General features: G+C 53.2%; 2 protein-coding genes across 3 annotated transcripts in view; one reads left to right on the forward strand and one right to left on the reverse strand.

Moving 5' to 3' along the window:
- The window catches only part of EBF4 (EBF family member 4), a 54,807-nt gene extending 32,547 nt beyond the window's left edge, over positions 1-22,260 (reverse strand). The window contains exons 1-6 of one of the 2 annotated variants that reach the window (XM_040638075.1): positions 22,124-22,260; positions 11,993-12,149; positions 11,719-11,782; positions 11,493-11,548; positions 9,856-9,929; positions 8,781-8,849 (exon numbers count right to left, since the gene is read on the reverse strand). In XM_040638075.1, the coding sequence (XP_040494009.1) occupies positions 8,781-8,849; positions 9,856-9,929; positions 11,493-11,548; positions 11,719-11,782; positions 11,993-12,149; positions 22,124-22,260 (557 nt within the window). Of the gene's footprint in view, positions 1-8,780; positions 8,850-9,855; positions 9,930-11,492; positions 11,549-11,718; positions 11,783-11,992; positions 13,341-22,123 lie in introns of those variants that run through there. The other variant, XM_040638074.1, reaches the window with a different exon arrangement.
- A 37-nt stretch (positions 22,261-22,297) lies between these two features.
- On the forward strand, positions 22,298-23,646 carry LOC121104648 (myosin heavy chain IB-like). The gene is made up of 2 exons (XM_040638660.1): positions 22,298-22,432; positions 22,858-23,646. The coding sequence occupies exons 1-2, from the start codon at positions 22,298-22,300 to the stop codon at positions 23,644-23,646; spliced, it is 924 nt and encodes a 307-aa protein (XP_040494594.1).
- Positions 23,647-27,240: the final 3,594 nt, after the last annotated feature.

The following is a 27,240-nucleotide window of genomic DNA, read 5'->3' on the forward strand; positions in this document are numbered from 1 at the left end:
TGCTGGGAGCCTGCTTCTTCCTCTCCCCCTGCCTGTGTTCCCTCTCTCGCTGGCTGTCTCTCTCTCTGTCAAATAAATGAATAAAATCTTAAAAAAAAAAAAGAAATGAGCTATGGATAACATGCAACAACATGGATGAAACACACAAAAAAGATTACGCTGAGTGAAAAGAACTAGACAAAAAAAGCCCACACTGTATAATTTCATTTATATAAAATTTTACAAAATGCAAACCAATCTATAATGACAGAAAGCAGAGAAATGGTTGCCTGAGGATAGAGGTAAGGGGAGAGAGGGAGAGATTCCAAGGGGGCATGAGGAAACTTTTAGGGATGAAGGATATGTTCACTGTTTCGATTGTGGTGATGGTTTCATCAGTATATACATATGTCAAAACTTTTCAAGTTGTATACTTTATGTGCATTTTATTGCATACCGATTATACCTCATAAAGTTAATTGAAAAATAAAGAATAAGGAAACACACCTTTAAATAGCCCATGCACTGAAAAAGAAGTCATAACAGAAATATAACAATCCTTGAAACTGAGTGGTAATAAAAATATGAGATGTGAAAATGTGAGATACAGGTAAAGTAGTATTTTAAGGAAATATGACAGTCTTAAATGATTGTATTAGGAAGAAGGTCAGTGATTAATGAGCTAAGTATCCAACTCGAGAAATTAGGAAAGAACAACATAAACCCAATGAAAGAAGAAGGAAGAAAATAAAGATAAATGCAGAATTAATGTAATGCAAAGCAAACACACATTAGAAAAAGGTTGATAAAGCTAAAAGTTAGTTTATATATATATTTTTAAAGATTTATTTATTTATTTGAGAGAGAGAGAGCATGAGCAGGAAGGGCGGAGGGAGAGGGAGAGAGAACCTCAAGCGGACTCCTTGCTGAGCCCGATGTGGGGCTCCATCTCACGACTCTGAGATCATGTCCTGAGCCAAAACCAAGAGTCGGACACTTAACCAACTGTGCCTCTCAGGTGCCCTGAAAATTCAGTTTTCAGAAAAGGCTAATAAAAGTGACAAATTGCTGGTAAAACTTAATAAGGAGAAAGATATGCTACAAACAATATCGGGAATGGAAAAAGTTCATAGCTAAAAATACAACAGAGATCAAAAAGATAAGAGAACACTAAGAACAACTTTATGGAAACACATTTGAAAACTTAGGTACAATGTACAAATTCCTTTAAAAATATAACTTACTGAAACAGAGTAAAAAAGAAACAGAAGGCCTGAGTTGTCTATGATCATAAAAAAAAAAGGGTGAGTCAATGTTTTAAAAATTCTCTCCTTCTCATCCCCACAAACTCAAGGCAAATTATAACACATTTTCAAGGAACAAATCATTCCAAACTCATACAAACTCATCCAGCGAATAGTCAAAGAAAGAACACGCCCCTTTTCATTATTCGAGGCTGGTATGTCACTAACTGTCGAAATCATACTTGGACATTATAAGATAATTACAAGCCAATCACTGTTGAGCATAAATGGAAAAACTCTAAAAATATTATTAACAACACAAATCCTGCAGCATATGGAGAAGATCGTAAACCATTATCAAGTTAGGGTTATACCAGGAGTAATTCAGGATTAGGAAAACCGTTAATGAAATTCATTGCATTGATAGTTTGAAGGAGAAAGGCTATCTCCTCAATTCAATACGTGCAGAGAAAAGCAACATGTGAAATTCAATATCCATTCATGATTTAAAAAACCCCCAAAACAAAAATCGCTTACCAAACTTTTTTAACCTGATAGAGTATAGCTACCAAATGGCTACAGTTAACCATGTTTCTAATGGTGAAACATTGGAAACATTTTCTTTAAAACCAAAAACAAGACAAGAATGCCATTGCCACTGCTTATATTCAATGCTGTACTTGAGGCTCTAGTCAGTGCAGTAAAATAAGAAAAAAAGGGGTTTCTGGATGGCTCAGTCTGTTAAGCATCTGCCTTCAGCTCAGGTCATGATCTCAGGGTCCCGGGATTGAGCCCCATGTCGGGCTCCCTGCTCCGTGGGAAGCCCGCTTCTCCCTCTGCCTCTCCTGCCAGCTCATGCTCTCTCTCTCAAATAAATAAATAAATAAATAAATAAATAAATAAATAAATAAATAAATAAAATATTTAAAAAAATAAGGATTGGATGGAAAAAAAACCAGTTATGGTTTGCATAACACGGCTGTCTATACAGCAAAAACAAAACAAGTATAAAGACAAAGGTTCACATGCAAATATCAATTGCATTTCTCCACACTATCAACAAAGAGCTAGTTATGTCTATCTAGATATAAATATAACAAAAGATAAGATTTGCAATAGCAACAAAATGTAAATTGTACCAGATAAGCTGCCCATACACACGAATGGTTCATTCTCTCTTCAAATCCTTCCTCAAACTCCACCCGCAATTTGGCTTACTGTGATCACTGCACTTAAAAATCACATTTCCCTGACCCCCAAATTCCTGATCAGTTTTATTTTTCTCTAGTTCTCCCACAGATCACATTCTAACATACTCAGAATGATCGCCTTTGCCTTTCTCCCCTGTGTCGTCTCCTTCTCTGAGGACAGATATTTTTCTCTGCTTTGCTTACTCCGGTATTCGTAGAGCCGAGAACAATGCCTTGTCCATAGTAGATGCTCAATAAATATTTATTGAATGAGTGAACTGAATGAAAAAGAGTGTATGTGGCCTTTATTGAGAAAATTATAAAACTTTATTGAAAGGCATTAGAGAAAATATACTTAAATAGAGAGATAAACCATATTTATGGATTGGAAGACTCAGTAGCATAAAGATGTGAATTCTCTTCCAAGTTAGTGTACAGGTTAATTATAATATTAATCAAAGCCCCCAAAGATATGTGTGTGTGTGTGCGTGTGTGTGTAATTTTATAAGTGCATTCTAAAACTTATATGGAAACACAAAAGGCCAAAAAATGCAATACTCTCCTCAAGAACAAGAGAGGGTAGGAGACTTGCCCTACACACTTGTTTCTACCATTATTCTAAAGCTATAGTGATTAAAACAGGGTGATGTTAGCACAGGGGTGATCAAGTAAATCACAGGAACAGAACAAATAGTCTAGAACCAGACCCACAAATAGGAGAAAACCTGATTTAGGACAGAGATGGAACTGCAATTCAGTAGGAAAGGATGAACTACTTAATAAATGATACTAGAATAATTAATGATTCATAAGTAAAAATAATTACATTGATTTCTTAATTCATACCATGCCCCAGAATTCGTTCCACATGGGTTATAAGCCTAAATGTAAAATGAAAAACTGCAAAACCTTTAGAAGAAAATATAGAAAAATATGTTTATGACTCAGCATAGGGAAAAATTTCCTAAATAAAACACGGAGTAAAAATCACAAGGAAAATATTGGTAAGTTCAACTACATTGTGATACTTGAAATAGACTTTCCTGACAAAGGATCAGTATCTAGGATTTATGAAGATCCATTTAAATCAGTATAAAAACCCCTTAGGAGGAGAAGGAACGCAAATACTAATGAACAAATAAAAAGGTGCTCAACTTCGTTAGTAATCAAGAAAATGCAAATGAAGGCCCCCCCAAAATTCCCTCTGTGGCCGCAAGACTGGCAAACATTAAGAAGCTCAACATTAGGGGCGCCTGGGTGGCACAGCGGTTAAGCGTCTGCCTTCAGCTCAGGGCGTGATCCCGGCGTTATGGGATCGAGCCCCACATCAGGCTTCTCCGCTGGGAGCCTGCTTCTTCCTCTCCCACTCCCCCTGCTTGTGTTCCCTCTCTCGCTGGCTGTCTCTATCTCTGTTGAATAAATAAATAAAATTTAAAAAAATTATATATAAAAAAAAAAAGAAGCTCGACATTAGTAAGGGCTGTGGGAGGTGGAGTAATAGGAGCTCAGTCACTGGCTGGGAACATTGCTCAGGACAACCGTCGTGGAAAATGGTTTGACATTGACTCCTACTGTTTTAATCATATGCACGCCCTATGACCTGGCCGTTCCAGGGTTAGGTTTACATCCTAAACACACTCTTGTACCTGTTCAAATTAGGAGAGACAGACAGGAATGTTCAGAGCAGCTTTGCTTATAATAGCACAAAGTACAACCAACCATAAATACGGCAACATAGAAAAATCTTAAAAATATAATGCTGAATTTAAAAAGAACATTTTAGAAGACGCTACAATATGACATCCTTTTTATAAAGTTAAAAACAAGCACAACGAGACATAGTGTTTACAATATGCGGCAAATCATTTTTTAGAGAGTTGTGTGTTAACACAAACCTCAATTTACTTATTACCTTTAGGAAAGGGGTAGGCAGTGGTATGAGATGGTGAAAGAACATAGAGGTGGCTTCAATAATATATTTAATGTTCTCATTCTAAGTTTGTTGGTCAGTTCACAGGTGTACATTATTATGCCTCATAATTTCCATTTTGTTATATTTTTCTTCTGTATGTATGATATGAGACACAATAACTTAAATTTTTTTCCAAATGGACCACATACTTAAATGTAAACAGGGAAACCATAAAAGTACCAGAAGAAACCACAGGATAAATTTTTAAAAATAATTTTGGTGTGAGAAAGACCTTTCTAAATATGACAAAAATCCGGAGTACTTAAAAGATTGAGGGGGTGGTCAAGTGGCACCCTAAGAAAAGTTACAAGATAACAACCAACTAGAAAAAAATCTTTGTGACTCATGCAAAGGGCGAATTTCCTTAATGTATCCTCCTACAAATCAGTAACAAAAGCCAGTCCTTCATAGAAAAAGAAGCAAAGGAAATGAAGAGAGAGTTTCCAGAAAAGGAAATATAAACAGAGTGTAGATACCTGAAAGTATGCTCAACCTCAGAGTAAGAGAAATGAAATTCACCAGGATACCACAGTTCACCTTGATGATGGAGAGAGACAAAAAAAAGTATGGCGACCACCGCTTGTTGCAATCATTTCTCAACCCCAAGACCACTTGCCTTCACTCCTTGAAGATTTGCCTGCTGGATCACTCTTTATATACTCTTGAACAATGATCCTGTCTTAATTCTTGGTGATTTCAGTATCAACATAGATAGAGAATTCTTCCAAAACATCCTTCTCTGCATTCTGCGAGCATCTCTCCTCCGATGACCTTGTCTCTACCTTCCCTTGGCCACATCTTACTGATAAATGCAATCTCCCCGAATAAGCCTACCTCCAGACAACCCATGGTCTAACCCTCTTCTAACCTCCAGCTGAACCCCTTTCTGGTACCTCCACTCCAATAATTGTTTGGCCCCTTCAGAACCAAAATTCCATTCATCCTGCCTTCTCTTCACTCTCCCATATTCCTCTCCCTCGCCCTTAAATTTCTTGTTCCATTTTTGTAAACACCCTTTGCGTACGCTTTTCACTCTCCTGCCTCTCGTGTTCCCTTGTACTCACCTGGCAAACCCTTAACTATGCTTATACGTGACCACTCACCTGTCCAGCACCTGCACTGTGGCTCAGCATGGCTGGAGAAATTTCTCACTTTTATGACCCCAAACCTCGGGCAAGCCCTTAGTGCTGCCTGGCAATCACACAACATTTCCATGGTCCACTCACTCTCCTGAACAACTGTTTTATGCCCTAGTGTCTCCTTCCCCATGCTCATGCTCACCTGTGGACCTGGCTTCCCATTTCACTGAGGAAACAAAGCAATCAGGAAAGGACTTCTGCAAGATTCCATGTTGGATGTCCCGATTTGCCCCCTTCCGGGCCCAGGCTCTCTGACTTCCTTGCTCTGTCCGTGGATAGCTGTCTATGCTCCCAGCTAAACCAGTCCTCCACCCGTGCATGGGATCCCATGCCCTTCGCTGGCTATACGACACGGCTCCAGCAATTTCCCCCTCTATCTCCTGCATCATTATTCCCCCTTTCCTACTGGGTTTTTCATCAGTGTATGAAGAAGCTGTATTTTTTTTTATTTTGGGGGGGGGGGCTTACGCTGTGCTCCTGCCACCACCTCATTTCTCTGATCCCTTTAGAGCAAAACTCCTAGAGCTCCTCTGTTCTCTGTTCTCCTGTTCTCAGACATCCTCTTACCAGACTTGCGCTCCTCCACTCTACAGAAATAGCTGTTGCTGAGGTCACCAATGTCCCCCTCATTGCTAAATGTAACAGTCAATTCTTGGTCTTTTTATCGTCTCCATGAGCATCATTTGATGCAATTGACTGTTGCCTCCTTTTTGGAATAGTTTCTTATCTAGACTTCTAGAACATTCCAATCCTCTGACTTCCCTTTTTACCTCCCTGGCTGTTCCTTGTCATTCTCCTTCACTGGCTCCACATATCCACGGCCTCTAAACACTGGACACCCCAGGATTCAGTTCTCGGACCTCACCTGTTTTCTTTCAGCCTTCATTCCCATGATGATTTCTTTCATTCAGATTTATAACCACAGCCTGGACCTTTCCCTCGGGATCCGCACTCATGTTTTCAGCTGCTTTTCATCCCCGCCACCCCCGCCCGCCACACGGACGTTTGGTAAGCATCTTAACACCAAACTCCTGATCTTCCGGCTCCCAAACCTGCTTGTTCTGAAATCTGTTCCTCCTCAGTAAATAGGCACTCTGTCCTTCTAGGTTGATCAGGTCAGACATCTGGGACATGTCTTCGACTCCCCTCTCTGTCACTCTGTTTCTCCTTCCATAACAGATCTTGTTAGTTCTGCCCATGAAATATATCCAGCCACTTCCTGCCACCACCTCCTAACACCGTCTCTATAACAGCCTCCACTTTCTCTCACCTGGAGAACCATGCTGGCTTCCTCACTCATCTCTGTGCTACCGCCCTCGCCTCCAACAGGTCATCGGCAACACATGAGCTAGAGTGATCTTGCTAAAATATTAATCAGGTCATCTCACTCTTCTCAAACACCTCCCTGCCGCCCCTGGCTTCCATGCCATTCAGAATAAAAGCCAAAGCCCCTATAATGGCCTATATGCAACTTACAAGGTCCTGTCTGCATGGTCTTGCCTTCCTCTGACCCCACCGTTGGTTCCCTGACGCCATCTCCTCCTAGGGTTCCCCTCGCTCAGGTCACCTGCACTTTCTTGCTGTTCCTTAAACACATCAGGTCCGCTCCTGCCAAGAATATCCTTCCCCTGGGTTCAAACATGGCTCACTCCCTTCCTTCCTTCAGGTCTTGGCTCAAATGTCATCTTTTTAGGGAGGCTTTCCTTGAACAGTCTAAAACTGCCATCCCCCCTTCCCGGGCACTCTCTGATCTTTCCTGATGCTTGCTTTTTCTCCTTAGCTGTTACCACTGTCTCACATCATCTACGCTCATTCATTCCGTTCACGTCCATCTCCCCTACTGGATCGTAAGCCCATAAACACAAGCCTTTTGTCTGTTTTGGTCACTGCTTAATCCACAGAATATAGAAGAGACCCTGACACAGAGTGAATATTAAAAAAATTTTTTTTGTTGAATGAATAAACAACGTATTTAATTGGCCAGAGTGTGGGCAACAGGCATTCTCAAAACTGCTGGTATGAATACCAATTGGTGTAATCTCCGCAGAGGGCAAACTGATAATAACTATTAAAATGAACAAACGCACATGTCCTCCGACCCAGAAATTCCGCTTCTGTAACATCCCTCCTATGAATGCACCTATGTGCAAAGCGACACACGGACAGAGTAAGTCATTGCAGCATGTTTTATCTCCGAAATGGAACAGAAATGGCCAAAATGTCCAACAATGGCAGACTACTGAAAGAAATGATAGTTTATCCATGCCAGGGAATATTTTGCAGTAGCAAAAAAGAGGAAAGAGACTTCTTGTGTCCTGATATAACCTCCCAGATACGCATGTTTCTTAGAGAAAAGGAAAGGTGCTGAAAAGTACATTTCGCATGCCATCATTTTTAGAAACATAAAAGGAAAGGTACAAAAACAATATGTATCTGTATTTTCTCATCTATGGGCAGACGATCTCAAGAAACTGCTAACAAAGCTTGGTTATCTGGAGGGCAATGGATGGGCGAGACGCCGAGGTGGGAGCCTTTTTGCTATAAACTCTTTAAAGCTTGAATTTGCTCCTGTAAATGCCTTCTCTATTCAAAGGAGAATAAGGCAGGGTTGATGTTCCAACATGGCGCAGTCTCTAAGATATATTGTTGCAAATTTTTAAAAAGGTACGGTACAAAAGTCTGCCGTAATAGGGGTGGGGTACTCTTTTGTACCTTTTGAATTTTGTGCCTTACATATGATGCATTTGCTTGTCAAAAAGAAATAAAATAATTTTAAAAAATCATGGTGGGAGAATGCATTTTTACATGCATCGCCTTAACAGTCCTGAGACTGGAAACTGCCAAGTAGGTCCCCACTTTTCAAATGAAGGAAACGGAAGTTCAGAGAAGTCAAGTCGAGCAGCGCGGAGGTGGAAGTGGGCCGGGGACTAGAACCCGGCCTTCCCTGCCTTTTCCATGCCAGCCCCTGCGTCCTCCCAGCCACCTCTGGGCTCTGGGTCACTTCCTCCCCGCCCCCACCCCTGCCCTGGTGTTCGGGCCTTCTTCCCCAGGGAGCAGAACTCCTAAGCCCAGCCCCTAGGAAGCCTGCCACCAGGGGCTTCACCCAGAGGCAAGGTGGGGGCAGCTCCGCGGTGTCTGGCAGTTTCTCTCTGCTTACAGCTATCAGTGGGTGGGGGGGTGCGGGGGGTATGCTACCGTGCTCTGCGGCTGAACCCAGCCCGCCCTGGCCTCCCAGGGCCTCCTCCCCAGCCCCTACCTGTCAATAATGACCGGGTCAGAGGGCGTCTCATTCCGGTTGCCACAGCTCTTCCGGTCACAGCACCGGCTGGGGGAAAAGGAGAGAGGGAAGGAGAAAGGGAACAAAGGAGAAGGGGTGTGTGTGCATGTGTGTGTGTGTGTGTGTGTACGCACACGCACAAGTGGGCACACGTGCTTCCGGTCGAGGATGCTATGTCCTATCTCTGAGTATGGAATCCCTGTCCAGGGGACTCACTCCCAGGAGCCTGGGGGAGAAGCGTCCTTCGCAGGGACCTAGAGAGCCCAGTCCTGAGCGTAAGGTTGGCCAGGAAACCCTTGTCCCAAAGGCAAGCTGCTCCTGGAGGATTCAGGAAAGGCAGGCTGCAGGCCACCTTCCAGGTCTCTCTCTCTCATACAGCAAAAGAGCTTGGATTGTAAGCATGCAACTCAGGAATTATCAGAAAGTGAACCCACCCATGTAACCACCACCCAGACCAAGAAAGACCACATGATCAGCGCCCCAGACGCCTCCTCATGCCCCTTCCTTGTCACTACTCTTCCCAAACGCATCCAGTGTCCCAACCAGATGTTTGGACATCATTCTCTTTTCCATGCAGGACCCTATATGACGGGCATCTCCTGGGGAGGCCTTGCCTAGAAATGCCAAGCTCTGGGGTAACGGGGAAGGAGAGCCAAGAGCTGTGTCTGCCCCACCCCCACCTCCCCTGGGAGCACCCCGAGGCTCACCCAGGAGGCAGCAAAGTTTCCTCTCTCTAGCTGCTGAGCGAATCCGAGAGCCCCCCCCCTCCCCCAGCAAGCCTCCCCTGAGCTTTATTAGCTAAGCTTTCCTGTGGTGGCAGGAGGCCTCTCTTACAAAAACACTTGCAGAAGCCACATAAACAGGCCAGGCTAATGGGGCCTCAAGGACCCTCTCTCTTCAGCCAGCACTGTGCTCAAGGGCCTCCCTCCTCCCTCGTCGCCTCCCCAACCAGGCTTCCCCAGGGAGCTGCGAGGAGGGGGGTGGCGGCAGCCGTCAGGAGCAGGGCCTGGTGGGGACCAGGGGGCACCGCTGCAAGTGTCCCAAGCCTTCTCACCTGCACATGATCTCATGGGTGAGCAGCACTCGGCACATTTCGGGGTTCTTGTCCTGCCCCTCGTAGATGATGGCCTGGGGGAGAGGACGAATGCACAGGCTCAAGAGGAAGGAGGCTGCTCTCAAGTTCAAGTGTAGGGGAGAGATGGGCCCTGCCCCCAGGGAAGATTGCGCCCTTCAACTTGCTCTGGGCGCCCAAGAAGGCAAAGCAGGAACTGGGACCTGGACCCCAAACCAAGACCCCCACCGGGGGCTGTCGTGGGCAAGAGAGGCCTGAGGTAGCTCTATAGATCCTGTTTGTCCACAGGCGGCTTTTTCCAGAGCCAGCTGTGTTTGGGGTGGGGGAGGTCCCCAGACCACAAGGTCAGGCTGCTGGTGGGGAGACACACTCCTATCTCCACAGTTCCCATGTCCCTAGGGGCCTCTGCCTCCCGTTCACAAGCACTGTCCCTCTGGGCTCTCCTCACCGGTCTCTCTCCCCATCCCAGGCCAGCGTGTCCCCCTCGTGCTGCTGGACCAGCCTCCCCACCAGCGCCCCCGGCCTCCACTCCGCCCTGAAGTGAGGAGTGAGCTTCCTACCCTGCAGCTCCAGCTGCCCACTTTCTGTCCCCCTGTGCGTCCAGGCTGTCCCTCACTGGTGGGGACCCTCTCTCTCTGGACCTCCTCCAACCCCTTCCACACTTGTCCCCACACAGTCCCACTGGCCACTGCCTGGTCACACCACAGTGACCACAGGCTTTCTAGAAACAAACCATTTTTTCCTCTGCCCCAGGATTGGGTGGAGGCTGGAAGACTGTGGGAAAGCCCGTCTCCACCTTGCATCCTAGGCCACTGACCGGCCCGTTTGTGACTCGCTCAGCCCTGCTCCTGACCAGCACGCACAACTTCTCTGAAAAGCCCTGAGACTTGGGGTCCTGCCTGGGGCAGGATCCATCAGGATTCGCTCAGCTTTCAATGTCCCCAAGCTCCTTCTGCTGGCCTGGGAGCCTCCCGTGACCTTCCAGATCGGCAAGGCGCTAAGGATCTGCAGTAGAAGCTCCCCCCCCATCCCCTTTCCTGGACCAGGGCGCCCATCCCCCAGCTGTGCTTAGTGGAGGCTGCTAAGGGCTTTCTCTTGAGAATTGCTCTCAGCAGATGGGAGCTGCCTAGGTTGGAAACGTCTGGAAGGTTACACTCTCCCCTTGGGAGTGGACCCCAGCCAATGACTGACTGATACAGGGTAGAGAATCCTGGCCTCCTTGTCTCAAGGGGGCACAAGTCTGGTGCCACCTTCTCTCGAGTTCCCTGGGGATCAGGCCGAGGCTAGACTCCAGCTGGGACCACATCCTTGCTGAGCCCTGCTCAGCTTTCTCTGTCCTGCTTCCCTCCCTCCCCTTCACCCCCGCTTCCCTATAAAGCACACGCACCTGAACGCCCATCTAGGCTGGGCTTCTAGGGGACACAACCCCAGACAAGGCCTTTGTACAAGTACTGCCTTTTTCTAGATTGGAGGGCAGGGCCACACAGCCTCCTGCCACAGGAGCTGGACCAGCGGGAATGAGGAGCGCACGGGAGGCGGGCACAGGGATGAGGATGCTCACTCAGACGGGGGCCAAGAGGAGGCCAAGATGGGCCTGAGCACCCCCTGGGCGGGCTCACCTGCTTGGACATGGAGTCAATGAGGCGCACATAGAGGTCCTGCTCCGTCCGAAGTCCTAAGGGTGGGGAGGAGGAGGGGCTTGCTGCGGCCTCGCATGACTGAACCACGCTCCACACCCTCCCCACCTGGAGCCAGGCCCTCCTCGGCCCGTGGAATGGGCCATGATAGGTCACGCAAGGTGCGGGGAGCCGGGACTGGTCCGGGCGGCGGGCCTCACTCACTCACCGTTGTTATACACCAGCCGGAGGCGGTAGTGGATCCCGTTGTTGGTCTTTTCAGCCCCAGGTTCCTGCGGCGCCAGGATGGGGAGGACGCTCAGTGCTCCCGAGGCTCCTCCGGTCTCCCTTCCCTGCCACCCTCCCTTTCATCCATCCCGCCCCCCTCACCCCTGCACCGGCTGTCCATCCGCCTGCCCCCGGGGAGGGGTTCCCTGAAGCCCCCCTTACCCCCCAGCCCCTCTCCCCCACGCCCTGGCCCCGTGAGCCCACGAGCCTCTCACTCGGTCCTTTTCCACGAAATCGATGAAGGCCGTGCGCTCCACCTCCACGGGCTGCCCCTGCCGGTCATACATGGCCAGCACGAAGTGGAAGAAGTTGGATTTCCTGAGGTTGGAGGGGGGCTGCTTCTCAAAATGCGCACGTGCCAGGCCCACGCCGCTGCGAGGAGGAAAGGGGCTGGCCAACCACCGGAAGCGCCCTCCTGGGAGAAAGACCCCAGCCCCTCCAACCAGGTAGGGGGGTGCTGGTCCGGCCGCTGAGATCAGATGGGATGGGCCCCTTCCACCCTTGCCAGGGATCTCAGTTCCAGACTCGGCTCCCCGGACTGACGTCACCCTAGCCTGCTCCCCTGGGGACAAGGGGTGCAGAAGGGGGCAACGAGGCACCCCTGCCAGGCGCCCTCCCAGGCTTTTCCCTGGGCTCCACATTTTGAACGGCTGATCTCTAAAACCAAGGTACGAACAGCCCATCTAACTGACCAAAGGCTCCTGTGACTGCCCTTTAGAGCACCAGGGGGCAGCTAGGAGATACTGGGACAAATAACCCAGGGTCCTCCAGCCCACGACTGTGTTCGTGAGCCTGCGGCATCTTCTGGGACATGATGGTGATGTCCCTCAGACGCTCAGAGGCATTAAACTGGCTCAGGGCCACTAGTCTGCCCAGCCCGGCCCCTGTGCTATGTCTGAAGGCGGGGGGCGCGCCCCTCAGGTGTACAGGGACCGGCCTTCTGCCATGGGAAAGATACACACTGGCTCCCTTGGGCAGGAGGACCTTCTGGTCTAGCCTCGCCATGGGCTGTCTCCCGGCTCATCAGAAATGACTCCTAGAAGTCAGGGGAGCATGTGCCTCTTGATCTCAGGGTTGGGAGTTCAAGCCCCACATTGGGTGTAGAGATTACTTAAAAATAAAATCTTAAAAAAAAAAGAAAAGAAAAGAAAAAGAAATGATTCCTAGAAGCAAGGCCCGGGCAAGAGCAGGAGGAGAAAAACAAAGGCCCTATTCACCAAGCATTTCCTCAGCCCTAGCGATGTACCAAGCCCCGGACACACCGCACTGAGCGAGGCCAGAATTAAATGCCTGGAAAGGAGGGAAGACAGATGCAGGGAGCTGTAACACCTGACAAAGTGGTGGGTGCCCCCAAAAGATGTTACCGTACCAAACAACAGCAACAACAACAACAAAACAATAGAAGCAAAGGAAGAAAAAATGAATTCTTTCCGTGAGAGACGAGGGGAAGCCTTCACGGAGACGGTGGCTTTTCCCCTGGCTCTTGAGGAACGAACAGGAGCTCAGCAGTTGCGGCAGGCAAAGGGGCAGGACAAACAGCGTGAGAAATGGCTGCGGGTGTGGGGGCTGGTGTCGCTGGACCACAGATTTTAGAAAGTGAAGTGAAGTGAAGAAAAAGGTGCATCGGAAGCCCACGTCTGAAGAGACACAAAAACCAGGCCACGAGTTTAGACTGTCTCGTCCCGGCCAGGCTCTTGAAAAGCGTGTTCCTTAGGTCTCCTATGGCTTCAGATCCTCCCCCTGCAAAAGGCAGCTATGGCCACCGGGGCTGGAAAATGAGGCTTCGAAGCGTGCACAAGTGTATGTGGAGGGCCCCGGGACACCCTCCAGGAATAGACCCTCCTTGACTTGGCTCAGGCTGGTGCTCCCCATGTGTGGTAGCCAAGATGGTGCCCCAGGATCCCCACTTCCTGGTATTTATGCCCATGTGTAGTCCACTCCCAGACTGTATGAGGGTTGGTCTTCGTGGCCAACAGAATATGGCACAAGTGATAGCATATGATTTCCAAGGTTAGGTCATAAAAGACATGGCGGCTTCTGCCTCGTTCTATTGGGTCAGCCACCCAGGGCAAAGCCGGCTGCCATGTTATGAGGACACTTGAGCAGCCCTGTGGAAGGTCTACATGGAGAAGAACCAAGGTCTCCTGCCCACAGCCAGCACTTAGCTTGCCAGCTGTGTGAACGAGCCACCTTGGAAGAAGATCCACCAGCCCCAGCGAAGCCTTCAGATGACTGCAGCCTCAGGAAAAGCCCGAGCTGCTCCCTCACTCCTGACTCCGAGAAACTGCGTGAGGTAATGGGTGTTTGTTGTTTGACGCTGCTGAGTTTTGAGCTCATTTTTTACGCACCAATTTGGCTGAGGGATAGGGCTGGCGAAATACAAGGAAAGGCCACCAGAAGGTTCTGAAGCCAGGCGGGGCTTAGAAGATGTGGCCTGTGGGGAAGGCGCAGTGGGGTGGGAAAGCGAGAAGCTGCAGCGAGGGGATGCAGAGGAGAGGATGGGGATGGGAGTGCTGCCTTGAACCATTCAGACCAGAGTCCCATCGTCTGCCATATTTCTCACTCCTTACTGTTGTTCTGCATATAATTTTAAATCAACTTAGCTTACTCTGCTTCATGCAAAACCGTAATATCTGGGATATCCTGCCTTGAGAGGCTGTGTTTTTCCTGGTACATATTATAGTAAATACATGAACATTAAAAGGACAATTGCTCCATCTCCTTAAGCCTGCTTGGGAGCCTCACTGGCCCTTGTGGAACGCTGATTTCAGGGGCAGAAGTGATGGGTCTTGCTGGTCTCTGATCACGAGGAGTTGAGGGGACCACTGACACCTTCTCTTCCCTATCAAAGGTTCTTTCCACAGGAGTCCCTTTCTCCATGGAGGTCCTTCTCCCTCCAGCTTCCCACCTCTTCTGCCCTCTTCTCCCCTCCCCCTCAGGCGACAAAGTCCTTTCAAGTCCCGGCCTTGACCCTCCAGTTTCCCATTTGCCAAGAGGCAGAGAAGCCCGAAGAGCTTTGATCACAGCAGGTCCCTGATTACCGCTGATGAATATGCTAATAAGGCAGCAACCCTGACTCCTCCTTTTGGCCCCAGGACCAGTTTAGGGGGAAGAGACGTTCCCTGGGTCAGGTTCCAGGACCACCTGAGGGGAGAAAAGGCGGAAGGGGGTGGGCTTGTGGAGCCCTCCCAGACCACTAGGCCTTTTATTCTGTCAGCTCGACCAGGAAAGGTGCCTGGAAGGCTCTCAGACAGCAGGGCCGGAGGGCATAGGAAAAGGGGCCTTAACAGAGGAGGGGTTGATACTGAGCAACAACCCAGTCCCCTCCACCACTCAATACACCCTTTCTTCCCAGACGCCCCTGCACTTCCAGGCCAAGAGTGAATCAGTGCTGCTGGCATGAGTTCCCTCTCCCATCCATCCCTCTTGGCGAATATCAGTCAGTCCCGGGTCCTGGCTGCCTGCCAGCTCCTGCCAGGCTTCTGAGGACCAGACCTGGGAAGTCTGGCCCAAGTCCCAAGCCAAACTCCCTTCACAGGGCTGCCCTCCATGCCAGAGGGGATTCCTGGGGAGAGAGGTCAGGAAACCCAGGGAGAGTAAAGAGGGCAGGTACCCCTGCCCCCTGCCTGGGGCCTGTGGACCAGTATCCAGTGCTGGCAGCTGGGGGACGGGGAGGGGGCTGCCCTGCCTCACATGCCGATGCCGGCCCCAAAGGCTCCATTCCGATTCTCCCAAGAGGCAGCCCAGCATCATCCTCCCTCCCCCACCTTGCCGAGGGGCTCTGAGGCACCCTCATCCTTCCGGGTCACAGCCATCCAGGCAAAACAATGGTACAGGTGGCTAGTTTACAGCTCCTTGACAGGATTACTATCAAGAGCAAGGACAGAACAATATGAGTATTACAGCTCCAGTGCTCCCCCCACCCCTGCTCCTGCAGACCAGGAGAGGACTGTAGAGTGGGCAAGACCCCTGCCGGGCATACCCAGGGCTGCTCCTGCTCTGTGACTGTCTCCAGTTGACCCTGTTCATACCCCTGCGGGACATGGGAGAGGCTCAAGGTGAAATAGAAAAAGTTTTGCTTTAGAAAGGCATTCTCGTATTTCCTATGAACAAGAGACAGAAAATGACAGAAGGATCAATACATCAGCAAGAACGTGGGGTAGCTCTGGACTAGCCCTTCCTTCTCCTGGTTCCCCCCGTGCACCTCCACCCCCAACGTGCAGTAGGTGAGCAATCCGCATGCCTAAACGGAAGGGCAAGCCCCAAAGGGAGAGGATCGGCAGGGGAGAGACTTTAGCTCTTCCCCCCTTGGGAAGAGTCAACGCTTTTGTAATGAGAAAACAAACCAAGAGTAAAGAACTGAAAGAACGAAAGGGCGAGAGATCTGCTCAAACAGCTCTGAAAATGGACACAGGGGATGCAGAGAGGTCAGAGTGCCCCTGCTGGGTGCCTCCTGGGTGCAGAGGTGTGGGAGGTGGGAGGTGGGGCCACTGTCTGCTCTCATACTAGCTTAGAGACAGAGAGATGTGGATGAAGGCCAGCGTCTCTGATTTTGTGGTCTCCCGAGTGGGGTTGCCCAACACCACCAATGGGGTGTGGGGAGAAACTGCAAGGATATTTACTGGGATGAATCCCTTATCTAAAAGGAAAAAGGGGAGCAGGAATAGAGTCCCCGAAGTCTGAAGTCTGGAGAGGCAAGGATTCAAACGCAAACAGTTGATGTGGGAGGTGATTCCAGCAAACACACTTGGCCAGGCTGGGGAATGAGAAAGAGGAGAGGCACTCCATGAAGGGTGCTTTCTCCAGAAGTTACTGCTGTGGGCCACTGCAGCTCCTCGGTCCTGCTGGGAGCTCTGGAAACAGTCTAGAACAGGTGCTTCGGAGGAGGGAGCTGGGGTAGTTATCCACCAACTTCAGTTAGCCATTTGTGGAGGGCTCCTGGGGCATCATTTCTCAGGGCGCCTGGCCCGGTGTGCAAGTGGGCAGCGCAGGCTCGGGCAGCCTAAGAAAGTCTCAGGAAGCAGATGCCCGAGGCAGAAGCAGACCCTTTACCAAGGGTCCTGAGGGGATAGGGGCGGGGTACTAACCACCAGCCATCCAGAGGCCTGCGGTGTGTGAGAAGCCAGTAAAATTACAGCCCAAGGGACTGACGGCAAGTTGGCAGGAAGGCATAAGAACGGCCTCACCTGGTACATGTGCTCCTGGAGCCTATCAATTCAGAAACATCTCATTCCCTTAGTATCATTAGTGCAAAAGCACGCGGCACAGGCGCCTTCTTCAGATAGATGCAGCTGAATGGTGAGAACGGCCCCATTCATCACTTTTGTGAGACTCCAAAAAGAATCACACATCTCTTGGCTTTCTTAAAAAGGTTGTTTTCAACAAAATGTTCAAAACAGCTTCCTCTCAACTCCGGAGTGTGCTGAGGTGGTGAGGCACTCGCTCTCATACTCACGAACCTGGACGTGAGAGGAGAAAGCGCTCCTTTTCGTATCTCTACCATGGCCTGCTCACCCCCCCCCTCCCATCTTCTGCTCTGGAATAGTCCATAAATTACGGGCGACGGTGGCAGAAGAGCTTTGGTGGGTGCAGAGACTTGATGGTCTGAGGACGCCTGCTTTGCAGGAAGCACGAATGCGCATGGGCTTCCTGAGTACGGTGCTGGGAATCCAGGTTAAAGTTGACACCAAGGACAACCTGACCTTCCTGGCCAGGGCCATTCAGGTGGCCTGCGCTTGGGGGACGCATCTGAGGGCAGGCTGGGGGCTGCGGAGTTGTCTAGCTGCTATTGCGGGGGCCACAGTGGCCCCTGGAGATGCTCCTTCCCAGAGCAGGGCAGGACCCACCAGGGCCCTTCTCGAGGCAGTTGCCGGACCCTGCCACAGCTTTCTAGCACAGAGGGCACCACACCATCTCAACTCTGTCCTCAGCAGGCCACTTGGGGCTCCTTACATTCCTGACTACATGCTTATAATAAATACGAGCAATTTAAAACAAGCATCCCAAACCCCTCAGAGGACAAGTGGCCCAGGCCGGAGTTTGGCCTCCCCCCAGGGGCGTCCTCAGATCTTCTGCATCCCCCTGCCCCCTACCCAATCCTAAACTCTTGCCGCCTTCATAGCCCAAGGTTCTGAGCAGTGCCTTGGCTTGGGCCTGATCTGCCTTGGAATCTGGGATGCTGGGGAGATGGAGACAAGCCCTAAGGTCACCTGCAATGAGGGGGAGGCTCCTTTTTACCTGCCCGCCCCTAGGAGGTGGAAGGAACAAAAGCATGTCTCCTGCGTCCCATCCTTTGTCTCAGCTTTCCCTAAAATCTCCACTAATCTAAGCCTTTCTTTTGCCCATCCTGGCCCATAGATCTCTCTTATCTCTGTGTCCTCTCTCCTTCCTCCAAGGGTTCCACTGGCCCGGCTCCCTGCAGGCCTCCCCTGGGCCCCTGGGCCTGCTGATGGCCATCCAACTGGGCCTGGCATTCCTGGCCGCAGCCAAGGTCTGTGGCCTAGCCCTGCCCAGCCCCACCGGCCCAGAGCCTAGCTGTGCCACAGACCAGGAAGATAAAAGCTGCGCCCACTGGGGCACACCCACCTGGAAAATGTGGGCAGAGGGAGGACCTGGAGGCTCTGAACCTGAGTCCAGAGGGGCCTGTGGGAGGGGAGGCTTTGCCCTATTCCTGCTGCGGGGCAGCGGCAGCAGGTGGCCTCACCTGCCACAGGAAGTTGTCTCGGTGGCCACGGAAGTCCCCCAGTGGGGTGGGGGGAGGGGAAGGATCTCACTAGCCAGCTCTCCCACCCTTCCTCTGGCCCTCCATTCCACCTAAAGCCTGCCCACCCTGCTTCTCTCTGCCCACTCCCTCGCCACCCACCCACGGGCCTGCCTGCCAGGTCCCAGGCTGAGGAGCGGCTATTAATTATTAAAGCAAACAAAAGCATTTCCTAGCAGGGAGGCTAGCGCGCAGCTGCTTACAGGAAAGGCAGCCCAGCTGGCTTTCTCAGGGCCTGCCTGTGTGCTGGGACTGGCTCGAGGGGGAGGGCGGGCTTGGGTCCTGCAGGGGTCTCCCCGGGGCTGGGAATCACAGCAGGAGAGGAGAGCTGCTTCTGGGTAAACACCCCAGCAAGAGGACGAGTCTGCAGGGCAGTCCGGGGAACACAGGCTGGGGCTGGCATCTGCGACTCGGAGATAAAGTGGCAGCACTGGCCAGGGGTCCTTGTGCAGAGCTCCCCACGGGGAAGATCCTGTCAGCCCTTGGGGATGCCAGACTTCTCTTCCCTCCCCTCTTGCCTCCAGGGCAAGGGCAAGGAACCCATCTCTTTTCCTACTCCTCTTTTGCTCAGAACTTTCCTTCCTGTTGGCAGAGCCTCCCTCACTGATCTTGGCAGGTTCTGGGCCTTCTCCTCCATCTCCATCTTCTGTAAAACTTGGCGTCATAAAGCTGGGAAGCAGCCGCTGCCCAATATCTGGTTCCTGGAGTCAGGTAGAGCTGGAGACCACCAACATGGGGAGGGAAACCCAACAGAAAGGGATCTGGGAACTTTCTAACATGTACTGCTGTTTCCTTCAGCAAATACTGAAGGATTGCCCCCCCCACTGACTGCTCCAGCCTGTCCCGGTGCTGTGGACACAAGCATGAATAAGCCACCATCCTTGCCCTAAAGGAAGGCACGGGCTGGTGGGGCACTGCTGACTCTGGCCTGTGGCCAGCATCCGTAGGCAGCACTGAGACCTGTTCCTGAGGTCCGGGTGGGAGGACACACATAGAAGGTGCTGGGTGCTGTGGGTCCCTGAGACTGTAAGACTTTATTCAGTGGCTATGTGGGTGCTGGGGCCAGGGGAACAGTTTCAAGAGGCATTATTGGATACCAAGTATCGTGCCAAGGGCTGGAAGGGAGTTTGGAGTTAAACGAGCTCTGAGTGCTGAATACCTGGGAGGAAGTGGGGGTGACTGAAGCTTTTAATTGGAGAAGGACATGATCAGAGAAGAGTTCTTCGGAAATATTGCTCTGGTCCCCCTGGGGCATGGCAGATGGTTTCAAGGGAAAGGTGAGAGACTGCGGCTGGGGCAGTGGGCTAGGAGGCTGTGGTGGGGAACGGGGATAGATTAACCTTCAAGCCAGGGAGGAAAGAGGTGGAGGGCAAGGGCAAACCATTCTTAAAAGTTGACCTCGGACATGAAGAAACATCTAGGAGCCTTGATATCTAGGAGTCTTGACAATCAGGGGGCTGTGGGGCAAGGCATCGACCGTCAGATCCCAAGCAGGCTTGGGGAAGAGTGCTCCTGGGCAAGTTTTCCAGAGGTGAGAGGGAGAGAAAGCAGGCAGAGGTTGAAGAGGGAGGTAAGGACGGGGAAAGGAATGCTTGTTGCTATTTCAGGATGGAAAGACCTGAGCCGAGGACTGACTGGGGATCAAGACACAAATGGGAGAGATGATGGGTCACTTTGGGAAGAATGAGGAGAAAGGATTAGCCTGCTCCCCCCCCCCCCACAAGGAGGAAGGTGGTCCAGAGTCAACCAAATGGGGCAGGGGTGTGCTCCCAAGCTGTGTCCTGAGGCACAGAAGTCTCTGGATTTGCAAATAAGGAGCCAGGCCTGAAGAAATGCCCCTCTTCTAATAGGGGAAGCCATCTGAGTCCCAGTGATGAGGCCCCCAAGACTCAGGTGGGACACCTCAATGCCACTCAAGACCCCCCCCACCACGTGCAGACCACACCGCTGATGTTCAGATCCTCTGGGAAAGGGCCCCATCCCCACACTTCTGCACCCATACAGGCTATAAGAGCGCCAACTCTTTCACATCTGCTTCCCCCTCATCAAATCTGCTGCCTTGACACAGGGACAGAGGGTCCGGTCAGAGATAAATAAGAATCCTAAACCCCAGGGCCCCCCTGGAATTCTTCACCCATTTTCACAAGGAGCTCTCACCACAGCCAGTGGTAGAGAAAAAGATGGAGCCCCCATTAAGGAACTGACCATCTCAAATTAAATAAAAAACAGAACCAACAGAAAACCAGGCAGTATACAGAACTATATGCACAGCCCAGGGCCCGGCGTGGGGGGGTGGGGCATGATTGGGAAAAAGATGGGAAGGAAATACACTAAAATGCTGACGGTAGTTGTATTAGAAAGGTGGACTTTTGTTTTCTACTTACCAATTTTTCTGGAATATAGTTATATCATGAGTAAAACTATGTAAATTAATTCATAGCAAGACCCTCTCCTCTTGAAGAGATGAGCTCCAGGGAGAGCCCCCAGCACTCCCTGCTGACAGTCAGCAAAGGACAGGGTGCAGAGACACAGGTTTGGTTGGCAAAGGAAACAAGGTGTGTGTCTGTTAAGGGCTGAGGCTGGGCTTGGACGAGGAGCGGTGTCCGCTGAACAGGGCCGGGGATGGGAATGTTGGGCCGGTGCGCCAGGCCTGCTCGGCCCTGGCAGCCCTCCCGTAGAATCCCTTCAGGCTGCTGGAGGAGCAGCTGCTCAGACCTCGGGGAAGCCAAGCTCCCACGTGCCCCAGGGGTCTGCAGAGGCAGCCCCTCCTTAGTCCTAACCACTGAGAACTCCCGTAGGATATGAGGGCACAAAAAAGTCCGTGGTCAGGTCTTGTGGGGGCAGGTCAACAAACCCATTAAACTTCCTTTCCAAATCCAGGAGTCCATTCCCTACCCAGGCCCCGTGCCCAGACTCCTGCAAAGGTGTCAGAGGAGAGGAACAGAGGTGCTGGGTTCCCAGGAACCCTCTGCCTCCTCCAGGGCTCTTCACTTTGAGGAGAGGCGGGGCCTGAGCGCCCAGCCCCAGCCCCAGCCCCAATCATTCCAGCCAAGGTGACTGTCCAGCTCGCCTGTTTCCCACTCTTCAGCCCCCCGGCCGCTTCTCTGGCTCCACACGCACCCCTCCTTCAACTCTGAGGGGCGTGGGAAAGCAGACAGGGGGCTGGGTTTTGTGCCTTTGCTGGCGGAGAGCCTCGGAATTGGACAAGGAGAGGTACTGGGACTGCCCACGAAGGAGGGGTTGTCTGTTACTTGACGGCCGGTGGCTGTGGGTCATGGCTCAGGGACGGCGGGCAGCGGGGATACCTTCTATTCTAGAGCCATGGACCGCCCGGCCCCCCGAGCGACAGTCAGAAATCAGATATCAGAGCTGGGGCAGCGGCAGGGGTGGCAGAAGCCCCGCCCCGGCCCGCCCCATATCCTCAGGAGGAAGCGGAGGCGCTCCGGGCAGGGTGGGCGGGAGAGCTTGTCGGGACTGTCCAGAGTTAGGGCTCCCCCCACCCCTCGCCCCAGCAGCTCAGCAGGCTGAGCGAAGGCGGCGCGGAGCCGTCCAACCCGAGCGCGCCGGGTCGCGTCCAAGCGCTTACCTCTGCGCCGCGGTGCTGGCGTCCAGGATGCCCGCGCCCTGCATCCAGGAGCGCACCGAGCCCAAGCCGGCGGGCAGCAGCGGCTCCTCCTTCAGGTTCAGCCCGCCGCGGGGCAGAGTGTCCTGCGCGGGGAACATAGGGGCGCGCAGTCGGTGGGCGCCCCTGCCGCCGGGAATGCGGTCCAGCCGAGGCTGCGGGCGGCTCGGCTCAGCCCGACCCGACGGCAGCGGGCGCCTCCAGGAGCGCAGCGCAGCGCCTGGTCCCCGCGTCTCAGTGCGCGCTCGCCTCTCGGGCGCTCCCTCGGAGAAAGCGGGTCCGCGAGCGCCGGCGCTGTCCCCTCCCCTCCCGGGGCGCGGGGCGGGGAGATGGAGGGATTCCCCCGCGGCCTGAGCGCCGGCGGGCGGACTGCGAGCGAGGCGGGGAGGGCGGGAGCGGAGCCGGCACCCGGTCCGCGCGGAGGCGCCCCAGAGGCGCGCTCTGGCGGCTGCCCAGGGCCGCGGTCGTCGGAGGGGGGGGGCCGAGCGCCCCGGGAGCTGCCTCCGGCGAGGCGGGGGCGCGGGGCTGCCCGCCCTTTCCCCCTCGCGCCCCCCCCACCTCCCGCCCGCCCGCGGCGCCGGCGCGGGGCGCTGATTACCATCCGGGAGGCGGAGGCTGCGGGCGCGGAGCTCGGCGGCGGCGGCGACAGCGGCGGCAGCGGCGGCAGGAGCAGCAGCAGCCGCGCGTCCCGGGGAAAGGCAGGGGCAGCGCCGGGCCAGCAGACGCCGCCGCCGCCGCCGGAGCCCCGCGTGCCCCGGCGCCCCGGCCCTGCCGCAGCCCCGGGCGGCAGCACCTGGAGCAGCAGCAGCAGCAACCCGGCCGACTCCCCCCGGGGCCCGGTTCCCGCGCCGCCCCGCCGCGGCCGCCTCCGGCCGCCGCTCCCCGGGGCCTGGCCGCGGGCCCGGGCCATCCCGCCGCCGCCGCCGCTCCCGGGGGAGCGGGAGTCGAAGGGAGGGAGCGCGGGCGGGAGGAGGGATGGCGGGAGCGGGCGGGCCCAGGGGACTGGGGGCCGGGGGAGGCGGGGGCGGGGCGGCGCGGCCGGCCGAGGGGCGGCCGGGGACGTGACATCATCGGGGGAGGAGCGGCTGGGTCCGGGCCGCCGCGGCGGGGCGGATCCTGGCGAGTCGGTCGCCCGGGCTGGGGGCTGCGGCCTGCACGAGGCCGCGGGGAGGAACAGGAGGGACCCGCGGGCCCTGGGAGGCCCGGGCAGGGGGCAGCCGGGGCTGCGCGGCGAGCGAACCGCGCCAAAGCCGGGGGAGCGCGCCACGCCGCGCTCAGAAACCGCCGCCGCCTCCGGGTCGCCGCGGGACAGAGCTCGGGCTGCTGGCCTCACCTCCCTCTCCGAGTACCCGCCGTATTCCCCACGCTGGCACCCCGTTCCTGCACTTGCGGCTCATTTCGACGCCTCCGTGCTTTTACTCTTGATGTTCTTTGCTCGCCCCTGCTGTCCTCCTTGCATTTCCCCTGGTGAACCTGACCTCGGTTGAACCTCAGCCTAGGACTCAAAGCTCCCTCTCTCCCTTAGACTGGGCCCCAGACAGCTGAGTGGCGTCCCTGCACACTCCACCCCTCGGCCCCTGCCCTGGGTCGCCTGAACCTAAAGCATTTTTGTTTCCAGCCTGTGCCTTTCTGAAACCTCTTGATTTCTGACTGCAAGTTGGACCCTTAGGGCTCAGTTAGGACTCGGAGCCCAACTCACCTCCTCTTTCTCCCCAGCTCCTTCCTTCACAGATTTCATTCCTTTTTTTTTTTTTTTTTTTTTTTTTTAGTTTCTGGCACAGAAATCATCTCACCCCTGTTCCTAGGGGCAGAGCCATTTCTGTCCCTCTCCTCACACTCTGGATTGATGTGTCCTGGCCAAGCTTTGAACAAGTCCAGAATAATAGTCCAGTACCTTCCTGCAGAACAGCTCGGGGGTGGCCTGCCCTGCCTGCGGCTTGCACTCTCAGATACCCCTGGAATACCACTTTCCTGCCCCAGTCGACTCCCATCCTCTGTTGGGGGGCCTCCAAATGTGCAGTTGGTGGTCCACCCCACATTGACCTAGATGAGGGGTCCCAGGGGCACTGCTGGGCCTCCTATCACCCCAGAAGCTCACCTTCTCTCTTGGCTTCTTTCCTCTTTGCCATGCTTCCTTCTCCATGGCCCCCTTCCCATCACCTGCAGGGCCTGTGGCTCCCACACAGACTTCTCCAAGTGTCAGCTTTTACCCTGGGTGCGATTATCAAAGGTAAGTCTGTCGTTATGGTGAGTTCTTCTGCCAGTCTTTCTCCTTCTCCTTATCTGACTCTAAATCCTTGCTCCTCCCAGCATGGTCCTGGCCCAGCAGCAGCAGCAGCAGCAATACGTGGGAGCCTGTTAGAAACGCAGCGTCTTAGGCTCTGCCCCGGCCAGCTGAATCAGAACCAACATTTGAACAAGATCCCAGGTGACTTATGTACACATCACATTTGAGAAGCGTTGCTTTAGAGACCCCCTCCTAAAGCGTTCCATACTTGCTTCACCCCTCTCTACAATCTTCAAAGCTACCTCTGGCTCTCGAAATTTCCAGCAGACGGCCTACCTCTTAATGGAGAGGGTCTGGGGAACGGTGGCAGGATCCCGCTGTCTCTCTCAGCCGTTCGTGGTTTCCATCCATTCTCAGGCTCATCGCCCATTCTGTTCTCTCCTTGCGCCCCCGGTAAACATGGGGACTCAGGGACCGCTTTACTAAGTCCCATCTTCTGCACCTCCAGATGTTGCCCCATCTGATCCGTGCGTGTCTTGGTCCTCCTTTCCTCAGCTCCGACCTCCTCATTCTTAAAAGAACCCTCCCCTTGTCCCCGCCTCCTCCTCCAACTTGTGCCCCTCCTGTTTCTTAGAGTCCCTAGGAGTACTCCCCCAAGGATGCCTCGCCAGCCCCCAGCAAGCCACTCCCGAAGCCCTAGTGGTCTGGCTCCCTTCCAGCTCTGCCGCTGTGTGCTCTGCGCTCAGGCCTCAGGCCCTCTGGCTCCCTGCAGCGCTGGGCTCTCCAACCCTCCTCCTTCCACACACCCCATAGCGAGGGCCATCCTGAGGACCAGAGCTCTCTGCCTCTCTTGCGCCTGCGAGTGCCCCAGGCTGCTGGGCCTTGCTTCCTTCTCCCCTTCTTCCCTCAGAGCGCTAATGCTCTTCCACAGCCTCAGAGGGTCTTGGGGACACGATCTCCTAGGGTGGGCCTCCATCCTGCTTCTGCCGTCCTGAACATCGACTGGTGAGCACGAGCTGGCCTTGACTCCTGAGGACGAGGGGTGCACCTGGCTCTACAGAGGGTCCTTAACACCATAGCTCTGTCCCTGGGCCAGGAATAAGGCTGCTTGGTCTCTGCAATCTAGCTCTTCCTCCTGCCCCCCTCCCCGTGTCTGTCCATGGAAACTTCTCCTGATGCCCATCAGGCTTGGGGCCAGGAGTTCATCTCTGACACTATCTCCCTGCCCCCAGCTGCCCGCCCCAATCACGCTCCATCCTCCTGCTGTCTCTTGCTTAGAAACTTCCCTATGTCTCTAGTGGCCCCCAAGTAGACATTTAGGGACTCAGCCTTTTTAGGGTCTCTAAGCCCTTTGATGCCTGATCCACATGTCTCTTGCCAGTCTTCCCTCCATTTCCTTTCTGGGCAAGTCCCTTGCTTGCCCGACGCCAAAGATCTTACTCTTTCCCAAACACAGGCTGCCACTGCCAACACCAGGCCTTTCATCTGGCTGGTCCCTCCGGAGGCAGTGCCCTCACTATGGCCCCACCTTTCTTCTCCGGGAGGCTTCAGGGTCCACATTCCTTTTCATGATGGTGGAAGGGCTTTGCTGTTGCAGATCTTTGTGGTTCTAGAAGGTTCTTCCCAAAGTAGACTTGGGGTTTAGGTGCTCAGGGTTAACCTGGGGCAGAAAGGGGAGTTAGCAGCACCGAACTAAGGCCAGTTTGGAGGGGCTCCTGACATGCATGGGTTTCTATTCTATAGTAAACACAGGGACCAGAAAAAAAAAAAAAAACAAAAAAAAAAAACCCAACCAGGATGGTGTTTGTGGCTGCCTCGGGCCTGCAGCCCCAGAAAAAGGCTTCTGGGTTAGAGCCACTGAACCAGGGGGCAAGGCCTCTGAGCCATGAAGGCATCAGTTGGGCCCGCAGGGAGAAGGGCCAGGAGCAAATTCTGAGTCAGTCCTTGTGGTTGGAGGTCAGTGTCTCTGCTTTAGTTTCAGCAAGTCTGTTTCTTGGAGCTCCGGGCGCGTTTTTATGTTTTGTGTTTTCTGGGCATCGCAGTGGGGCGATGAGAGACTTGTGAACGCTCAGTGTCATCCAGAGCGATGCAGGGACAAGTCCTGGGGCCAGCCCAGAAGAAGGGCCTGGGCCTGACACCAGGACAGCCCAGGGAAAGGCCGGTGCAGCTGGGTGAGTGGCTCTGCTGACTTGCTTTAAGGTGGAAGCTCTTAGCACCTGGAGCACCAGAGGTGACGCGGAGGAGCCGGCGTTTTTCTGGGGGCCTGGGCCGTGAGACAGAGTTTTAAAGATTTTATTTATTTGAGAAAGAGAGAGAGTGAGCGCAAGAGAGTGCACAAGCAGGGGGAACAGCAGAAGGACAGGGAGAAACAGACTCCACACCAAAGGAGCCTGATGAGGGGCTCGATCCCAGGACCCTGACATCATGACCTGAGCCAAAGGCAGATGCTTAACCGACTGAGCCACCCAGGTGCCCCCAGATAGTATTTTAAAAACCAGCAGAACTCACTCATTCTCTCTCTCCAAAAGGGGTTGCAACACCACACAAAACAGATCTCAGGTGGTGCCTTAGGCAGAAGTCCTCTGGCCAGGCTGAGTGTTGGGCCATAGCGCCCCCTGGAGGTCCCAGAGTGTCAGGTACTTGGATCCACTTCAAGGTCAAGTTCTCTTGATAGCTATCACCATGTAGACAGAATAAAAGTATGAAAGCATCCACTAAATGCGGTTGTTCACATGTTCCATGGAGAACACGACAATGCCTGGGGCTATCGCAGAAGGTTTCCGGGTGGGTATGCCCCAGCTCTCAGCCTTCCTCCCGGGTGACTTCCCCTGTTGTTGGGGGCAAGACCCACACT

Source organism: Ursus maritimus, unplaced genomic scaffold (assembly GCF_017311325.1).
Source record: "Ursus maritimus isolate PB19 unplaced genomic scaffold, ASM1731132v1 scaffold_22, whole genome shotgun sequence".
NCBI classification, from domain to species: domain Eukaryota; kingdom Metazoa; phylum Chordata; class Mammalia; order Carnivora; family Ursidae; genus Ursus; species Ursus maritimus.